A 9,912-nucleotide genomic window follows, 5' to 3' on the forward strand; every position below is an offset into this window, starting at 1 on the left:
TTAGAGGCCGCACTCTAATTTTGGGCCTGGGTTCGTCTCATAGATGCAGAGGCCAGAAGGCCTTAGACAACAAACATTCACACCTGCCTCTCCATGCCCTAGTATTGATTCAGCCTCCAATGAAGGAGGAGAGAAGTTAAACCTAGCCGCTTCTCACAGAGGGATTGAGCATTAATACAAACAGCACATTGTGTTGATGGAATTGAAGTTCAGCGATAAGGAATAGTCTTGGAGTAGCAATATGCACCAAAAGTGCATAGGTACTGTGTTAATGTTAACATGTTTTACAGTTGCCACAGCTTGAGATATCCTTAGCAGTATTTGTGAAATGTATTATTATTATTATTGTTGAATAATAAATCATTAGCATATATATCTCGTATACAATCTAATCGGCAGAAGGGGAAAGAACTCTGATTTGTTTAGTTTTTTATGATTAACATAACGGAACACTGTCTTCAGTGATAATGGGCTTCTCTAAAATGTGTAAAACATGCAGAACCTGTTACCATTTTGATAGATCCACCCTGCGTGTGTGGTTTACCTTTATTTCATAAAGTAATCAAAGGTGTACAACTTCTTCTTGTCAAATTAGTGCTTGCTGTATGTATGTCCGTATGTGGTCAAAACTGGATGTTTATATGTTTATCTCCATAGATAGCAAGATGAGAAAGACACACAAACGCATATCACATGCACACATCCTATGACCTCATACATGAACATGATATCACACACACACACACACACACACACACACACACACACTCACTCACACCATTTCTCTGCTGGACGCATCAGTTTGCAGGCGCCCAGGCCAGCCAAACTAGCCCCTACGAAGGCAGATAGGGTTACAGTCCAAACTGTTGTTGATTAGGGCTGTGGCCGTAGTGGGGGATCATCCCAAATTGAAAACACATTAGCCGGCTGGGATAAGGGCAGGGATTAGGGCCGGGGCTGCGGACTAGCGCTCGATCGAGGCACGGCGGCAGACAACAAAATGGCCGTTTCTTCGCCTGCCTTTGACTGAGTTTCCCCAGAGATGGGAGGTAATTATCGGCTAGGGCTGCTGGGAGTTCACAATAACAGGTTAAAGGAGCGTGTATCCCCCCGACGCTGTGATCCTCTCTGTCTGCAGACCCCCACACCTACCCAGCCCCCAGCCTACACACACACCCAAACTCACACACACACACACACACACACACACACACACACACACACACACACACACACACACACACACACAACCACCACCACCGCGGGGAGCTTCCTGTCTCGGAGCAGAGCTTACAGACATGGGGATTCATCAAAGGCCAGAGGAGCTTTCTGGATACATCTCCAAACTAGCGCTATGGCCAGTGTTGGTTGGGGAGAGAAATAATCATTTTCTGAAAACAGTGAGAGCCTCTGAGACGAGGCCTTTATTTTGTCTTTTGTTCTCTCGCTTTTGCATCCCTTGTTTTAAGAAAATAAAAAACATTGCAAAGTCTTTCACGAAACATATTCCCAATAGCTTTATTAGAAAGGAATTTACACACATAACACATTAACACTTTAATCACATATGTAATTGTAAGGTGACCCTAGTCACTGCTGGTCCAACTCCATGGTATCAGTATTGTAGAGGATACCATTTGTGGCCACAGCCATAATACAATTCAATCTAAGAGCATCAGCATCAAGTCTTAATGAATACCCACTCAGTGTGTCATAATTGAAGAGGTCAGTCCATTCTAGTGATGTAGAGGGCCATTATCGAGGGATGGGGAACTGATATCTGAGATGGGAAGCTTCACGGGCATGCTGACTGCCAGACTGTTAAGCCTACTGCAGAGAGAGCATGAAATGAAGAAAGTGAAGAGGATTAACACTAGAAAGGTAGACTTTGAGAGAGAGAGAGAGTGATTACCAAACAAGGTTTAGAGAAAGAATAATATAGAGAAAGTACAGTGAAAGGTTGTATAAACCAGAATCTTAAGTCTTAGTCGGGGGGTTTGTGGGAGTTGAGGTTTGTGCTGTCCTATAATTCCAAACCACCAGAATTGTGTATTGTTCTGTTTTGTCAAAAGGGGATCATGAAGTTGTCTGTGACGGCTTGTTTTCCTTGTATACGGTATCCTTGGTGCTGCTGGGACCAAAATTACAGTTCTGAACCCCAAACAGACGAGCCCGTGGCCAGACCACACCTTGTTTGGGTTTGCGTCTCATCCGCAAGAGCCCTGAGTGTGTCAGTGTGCGTTTGACCGTGACACCGTAGATCTAGGGATATAACAAGTGCCAAACATTCATTAACTCCTCCTCTTCGGGTACAGAATTTGGGGGAAGCTTGATTTTGGAACATTCTGATCTTAATCCAATCCAAATGGTGTTTACAACGTCTTTTTTTCTCCTTTATTTCCTTTTCCTGTGAATTTGTAGGCTTTTGTCTCACGGAAATGCAGACAACCTCCAAAACTCAAACGAAATATTTTGCTTTTAGATTTCGTTTGAACTCATTCACAGCTTGGTGTGTTAACCGGATTATCAATACAGCTTCTCGTAAAAGAATAGGGTCCGTACGTAGGACAGTGCGTGGTGGGTGATAAGATTGTAGGTAATTGTGAGAAGGTGGTGGAGGTGATAGGAGGTCATGGCTGGTCGTGAGGGCAGAGAATGTGATAATATGCCAGGGGGAGATAGAGTGTCCCGGGTTTTCAGAAGGCGTCAGGGTTGTGACGGCTGATAGTGCTGGGAGAGTGTTAGGGGGATTGGAGGATGAAGGTTCCTGGAGAGATATAGGGGGTGCTAGGAAAATAAGAAGACGGTCATGATGAGCTGTTAGAGGAATCTACTGTTCTGCACCGTGTTTACTGCTGAAGTGGTTTTCAAAGTGTGTTCCGGGGATCCCCAGGGGTACTTAAGGAGACCCCAGCCAAATGAGAAATTGTTTAATGTGCTATAATTGAATGCATTTTGACTTATTACAAAACAAATCACGAGTGACTCTTCTATATCAACACTAATAACATATTTCTTGAGTATGACATTTAGACATTTTCATTTAATTTATAACCAAACATATTATCATGTGCCTCTAGGACAGAATCATTTGATATGGGTGTCCATGTCCTAATTAAAGTCAATTTGGTGGTCCAAGAAAGGTTTGTACTACTGACGTAAAGTAAATTTATGTCATTATGTCTAATGCGTCACTTGTTATAATGCTGTAAGCCCACTCAGCTGCTATCTGTCATCTCCTTGTTATTGTCAAACTGGAAGTATTGATGGCTAATTTGATAGCAAAGGTTTACTAAGTTGCCTCCATGTATGTATGTATGTACTGTATATACCTGTATGTACTGCATGGTCAGTGGTCACCAGTCACAGCACATTAAGGTGCTACCCCCAGGGTTATAGATTGAATCGGCATCCCTTAGTGGTGGGTGGGCGTAAATTACCTCCTACTACAACACACATAAACTCACAACACACTCCCTCAACTTGACCTGCTCACACCCCTAGTACTCACATTATTACACACACTCGCACTCCCTTATGTCGAGCCTGGCAACATTACACCTTTCATTCAGTCAGTCACACGCGTACACGGTAAAATCCTCCGTGTTTATCCATTTGTAACTCCTAGAGTGTACAACTGTAACCAAATTGACCCTTAAAGGGTCATTTGGTTACATTTGTAGACTCTGGGAGTTAAATGAACACTGAGGGTTTCATTGTGTACTGTAAGCTCATCCGGTACCTACAGCAGACAGTCACAGAAGAAGAAGAAGAGCCACAATCCATGCCACGTCCCATTTCCAAACCACACTGACAGAACACATAAAACCGTCGAGGAGAATTATACCTGGCAGAGGATGTTTTATTCTTTATAGCCCTCCATTCCCTCTTAATTATGGTGCTCACGTACGTTCGGGCAACTCATTTAGTCTGCAGATCATCTGCTATCGTGTCCGCCTTGTGTTTTTGTTTTAGATACCTGCGTAGAATTGAACCTTTCCTCCGCTGTAAAGAGGTGAAGGGGTGGGGGACAGCGAAGAGGGTGGGGGGGTGGAGGGGGGGGGGGGCGTTCTTCTATTCATAGTTAATAACTTGTCTTTGGGCGACTGACTCTTCCCATTCACAGCATGTTATTTATGGACAGTAGGATGTTCAGTATAGTTCAGTATGTAGCGAGGGCTTATTTACCTCCCTGTTCGAGGCCACCCCTCCGGGCAGAACAAGCCTTTAAATATCCTGTTTGTGTGCGTGGCGGCGCATGTTATCAGGGCTGTCTTTATCATCCGTCTGTCTGACCTACTATAGGCTTCCAGCACTGCTGCAGCTGCTGGGGCCATGCAGCGAAACTGGATGTGCAGACAGACTTATAGTGACACCACGGAGGACCCTGTCACCTGGTGTGCAGGCATTGGATCGCTGGCCCCCCTACACACACAAACACAGTTATCCACTACCTACTTCACACCCTATAAATAAACCCCTATTAATCAGCCGCCTATAGCCAGGACTGACCACTGTTGTGACAGCAAGGACCGGGCCATTTCTCACCAAAACCCACACACACTCTCTGTCTTTTGCTGTACTATGCCCCCCCCCTCTCTCTCACACGCGCACACACACACACACACACACACACACACACATACACTTTTCTTCCTTCTATGCATCGTTACAACTGTCTGCCACCCCCACCTCCACCTCTGTGGATTCTGATGCCGATTTATACTTAGTGGCACGCTGGTGTCAAACACTGAAAATAGCAGATCTACAAGCTCACAGTGCGTTGTGAAATTGTAGATCGACTATGTCCCACACGAGCCATGGCCCGCAACCCAGTATAAATCAGATGACTTGCAGGACGTCAAACAGGTTCCAGACCAGTATTTCAGGGGAGAGAAAGTAAAGAAATGACAGGCTAAAACTAATGTTTGGCAGTGCCTTTACCGGTCTACCTACCTTGTGGCCTGACGTATGGACGCACAAAACAAAGAGGTCTTTGTGGGGAGACCTCAGAGCTGCCGAGTTCACCGCCATGTGGAGGCTTACGCTATCTAAATCACTGCAGGGGCGTTTGTTTAAAATTGCCCTACGTGGTATGCAGTATGAGGTGAGAGTGTGTCAAAGTTGCACGTAAATTCGTCTGTTTTTTATTGATAATTTGTCATGTTGCGTAATATATTTTGACAGAATTGTTCGGCCTCCAGTTTTCTAGACTTTCTCACCGAACGTGACAAATGCAATTAGCCTTGATCTCCGTTCTGTAGGAATGTTAAATGCAGGCCATTTTAGACCATGCTATTTGACCATTCAGGAATGATGCTCAGAAGTTTAAAAGAATTATCGAGATTGAAATCAATTTATGACGTTTTGAAATCTTTATTTATTTTTCTCGTTTGCAATTTATGTTTTGGTAGAATACTACCTCTATTTTTCCGTCTTTCTCATTGCATGTGTGTCTGTGAAACTGTTTTCCTGTATTTAAGTATTTAAAATACAATGTACACTTAGTCTTGTGTAAAGTTTGCTGCATGCATTTCTTTGTGTGTGTGTGTGTGTGTGTGTGTGTGTGTGTGTGTGTGTGTGTGTGTGTGTGTGTGTGTGTGTGTGTGTGTGACTACTGTATGTGCATGTGTGCACAGGCAGCACTAATAACACTCTCGTCTCCATCTGAGGGTTTTTGTTCCAGAGTGCCTTGCTCTCATTAAGCTGCCGTTGTTAGCTACCCGGCACCTGCTTTAAAAAGCAACCACCACCCGCTCGTTAACACTAACGACAGTAAGCCTTGGCAGCAGCAGTCCACGCCCAGGCTCGTCAAGCGTCCCCCTTCACCGAAATTAGCTCCATTTCACAAACAATTTCACCAACTCGTTACACGGTTAGGTGTTTATTGGAAGATGGCTGACTTGTACTCTGAAGCGCTGCGTATAATAAGCACGCACCAGGTTAAGAGGATCCAGCCCACATAATAAGCCACAATTAGCACTACAAACTCAAACTCAAGCCTCCAATCACCGCGTCAGCCAGCCCTTGTAACTTTTGAGGAAGTATATAAAGGGGCCTCCCCATATATTTATATTTACTCTCTCCGCTGAACGTGCCTGGATGCCGCTTGGAACTTTTTCTTGTGAATCTCATGCCGCAGTCATCATACTCAGCCTTGACCCCCTGACCTTTCACTACCTTTTCACCCCACCCCCATCAGAACCAGTGTTATTGTTTCTAGCCCTGTCTCTGTGATTTTACCTCAAGGTCCCCGTGGTATTGACTTGTATTAATTCTGAGTCGGATTCATAGTCCATTTATTTTCTTTACGGTATGGAGAGGCCTTGGTGACATTGCTCCCCTGTGTTTATAATTTTGCTTGTTTCAATTTGTGCCTGGCCTCCCCTGACAGGCCTGGGACATGATGTATCGTACACCGCCGCCTTATCTGTTGATGTACAGTTTTAACCTTTTCAGAAGGTTGCCTCTCCCCTCTCTGCGAACTACCCCGCCCGCCACCCCCCACCCCACCCGCACCTCACCCTCCCCTGCGCACCGCACCTCACCCTCCCCATCCCCATCACCACTCCCATCCAGAACGTGGGGGAATACGTAGAAGCATAGCGGCAGAATATAAAGAGGAGCGTAACCCCTTTTCTAAAGTCATCTAATGTAAATGTTTAGGTTTTGTTTCCATAACATTTCCATATTAAGAGTTGGCGGCCATGTGCAGTGGTGGACCTGGGCTATGATGATGAGAGAGAGAAAGGGGGCCTAGAGCCCTGTGTAGTGCTGAGAGGCTGAGCTATGTGTGTGACATTGTGGTGAACTTGCAGTGTGCATCTGTGGGCTTTCTCCGGGGCTGTTAGCTTTGGCCCGTTCGCTCATAGATACAGCACCGTAAATCACACACTGTAAAACACGGAATGCAGGACGGGGTGCGGGAGCATGTATTGCTTTAAGGGCCTGTTGGAGAAATTGTGTGTGTGTGTGTGCGTGCGTGCGCATATTTTCTCATGCATGTGTCTGTCTGTTTCTGCGCACATATGTATGTAGCACAAGTACTGCCTCGAGGCTCAGTGGAAGAAAAAGAAAATGTGTGTGTGCACGGCACAGTGCATGCGCACGTAGGTGGCGATGTCATGACAACCGATTCCAGCAGTAGTGTCGGTTATTGATGTTGTTAAAATTTCTTGTAAAAGTTCAAAGGTTATACATCTGATTATTTAGGATAAGGTCATAAACTATCACCGTGGGGATGACTAACTATTCCTGTAATTGTTATTAATGTGAGTATCACCGGGTGTTCGGGTATTTAATATTTCAGTATTTTGTAATAGGAAATGATTGATGATGAGTTAAGTTCTTTTGGTGCACTTTACCTTGAGGCTGAACTTCCTGATGTTCTCTGTGGCCCTTCGGACAGCTTCCTGTCTGGGTCTCAGGAGACCCCAAGACACTGTTAACTGTCTGAGGATGGTGTCTGGGACCAGCTTACGGTCGAACCCCTCAATCTGTTTTTGTGTGAGGGGGGACGAGGCGGCTCTCGACTCTCAAGAGTTCAACTGTGACATGTCTTTATGCATGGCAGCTAAAGTTCAAAGAATAGGTATGATCTATACGAGGCAAAGGGGGGCCACCGGCGGATCTTCGGGGCATAATAAATAGCTTGAAAGATGATTTATCGCTTTTGTCAGGAGAAGTAGTGAAATAACGTTGCGCATCCTCAGTGGGAAAAAAATACTCAATTTTAATTGCCTCTGCACTTTCAACGGCCCTTCAGATATACGATAGGGCCTGTAAGACACAAAAGCTGCGAAGGATGAGAGGATGAGACTGGGAGTAGGAAAGGAGGCGGAGGAGAAACACCTTACATTCAAATACTGTCTGAACTTGACTTCTCAGCCGCTCTGTGAGTCATTATTATTTATAGCTCTTTGGGAACTGTGACGCTCGCCAACTCAGGCAAAGTTGCTTTAGCTTTTAAAGTGGACGTGAACGAAACAGCTGGATGCTGCTGGACTGGCTAATGTTGGCCTGGACTGGCTAAGCTCAGCGGATGTGGTGTTTAGGCCTCAGCCTTTCTGTTGAACTCTCAGTGGGCTCCGTTTTGTGCCGGAGGCTTCCGATGAGTGGTTCCTGAGGCCGCGCTTGGAGCTTTGTTATTTCTTTGAATATTGTTATTTCTGTGCCATTGTAATATGATCGAGTGCATATCAGTGTGTCAGAAAGATCTTATCTCCCTGGCGGCTTTTTGTTTGATTCAGCACAAGTTTCCTGGACAGAGATCAAAGGAATGCTCCTCGCCGACCTTATCTCTCGCGGATCAATCAGTCACTCTTGACTCCCCCCTCTTTTCCATCTCTTTTCTCACTCCGTTCCTTACTCTGTCTCATTCTGTAAGGTTCTGTCTGCATGTCTCTGTTATGACTCTCATACTGTACTGACATGACGGTGGAGTTGAAACACTGGTGTTTGAGCGGTATTGTTATGCATCCTTTCCACTACAGGTTTGGACCGGGCCTTGTGATCTACTGGTACGGCTTCATAGGAGAGCTGGACTGCCAGAGAGACAGAGGCATCCTGCTCAAAGACTGCTTCCCCACTGATATCGTCACTCTGTGTCTTGGCTCCAGTCAGGACGGGGTGGCACCAGACAGAAACACAGAGCAGAGAGATGGATAATGGAGTTGTGGTGGAGGTACAGGGTGGGAGAAAGGGAAAAATAAAGGTCAGTGAGGTGTGAGAGAAGGAAGGGAGATGGGAGGATGAGAGAAGGGAAGGAGGGGTGCAGGGGGTGGATACGTGGACCCGGAAACAATTTAGCCTTCCTGCAGCATGAGGCTACTGGCGGAAAAAATCTCCCCTGAACTCCAACTGACCCTCTTGTGTGTCTCCCTCTGTCTCTAACTCTCCCTCCCTCTCCCATTCTCTCTTTTACTCCTTTGCACTCTCGTTCCCCCTCTCTTGTCTCCCTCACCCTCCCTCTCCCATTCTCTCTCTCTCTCTCTCCCTTGCACTCTTGTTCGCCCTCTCTGTCTCCCTCACTCTCCCTCTGTCTCTGTGTGCCTGACCCCGCCTCCGCAACCGCTACATACACACGTACACTTTCTGTACCTCTGCCAGGCCGGTGGTTTAGGGTCAGGTTCATAACCCCCTGTGTGAGAACACTGTCTTTGGAGCGTTTCCTGGTCGCGGTCAACTCTCTGCCCCCTGTGTGGCCCACTGGAGGTGGACGTCCAGGAGGCCAGTGGCAGGACACTACGGCCTTTCCTTATCAAACCCAAAGGCCCTGTCCTTCGTCGCCCTCCCCCCCTCCTCCTCCTCCTCCTGCACCTCCTCCGTTCTGTAGGCAGATAAGAGAGGTGCGGTTCAGGGGTTCGGAGGAGGCCAGACTCTCACCTACGTCACTCAGTGCCCTCTCAGTCAATCTGCAGGGGGGGCCAGGATCCAATTCTGATTAAGGTCGGACCCTGCAATGACCTCTCCATCGTACACTGTAGAATTTGTTGATTGTAAATGTTAATGGTTGGTGATAAATTTTACTCACATCCTTGCAGTGTTGGTGGAGGAGTCACAAGCATTTCTGTTTGGTTTCATGACTGTTTACTACAATAATATGACAAAGTGTGTAAATTAATTCATGTTTTTATGTTCTGTTCTACTCAAAGTGTTGTCCTCTTGTCTGCCTATACTTTTAGTGGATAAATAAACATTAAGATACTTCACCATTTTGAATCATGTCCTGCCATGAATACAAACAATGAATACAATCTGTGAAACAATTGAAGTCTGCTTATAAACCACACAAGTGGTACAGGTACATCAAAACACCTGATTCCCACAGCAGATGGCGGAGAGTGGGTACCGAGCAATCGTCGTCTGCAGCACATGTTTACGGCCCGGTCACTTTTATGAGCAGATCCTAAT

At 46.0% G+C, this 9,912-nt stretch overlaps 1 protein-coding gene across 7 annotated transcripts in view; it reads left to right on the forward strand.

Annotated features, from left to right (window-relative positions):
* The window catches only part of cdin1 (CDAN1 interacting nuclease 1), a 75,249-nt gene extending 65,585 nt beyond the window's left edge, over positions 1-9,664 (forward strand). For all 7 annotated transcript variants that reach the window (XM_084044788.1, XM_084044792.1, XM_084044787.1 and 4 more), the window contains one exon: positions 8,493-9,664. In XM_084044788.1, coding sequence (XP_083900914.1) covers positions 8,493-8,667 — 175 coding nt within the window. In that variant the 3' untranslated portion in view covers positions 8,668-9,664. The remainder of the gene's footprint in view (positions 1-8,492) is intronic.
* Positions 9,665-9,912: the final 248 nt, after the last annotated feature.

Source organism: Gymnoscopelus microlampas, assembly GCF_963454915.1.
Source record: "Gymnoscopelus microlampas genome assembly, chromosome: 20".
Lineage (NCBI taxonomy): Eukaryota > Metazoa > Chordata > Actinopteri > Myctophiformes > Myctophidae > Gymnoscopelus > Gymnoscopelus microlampas.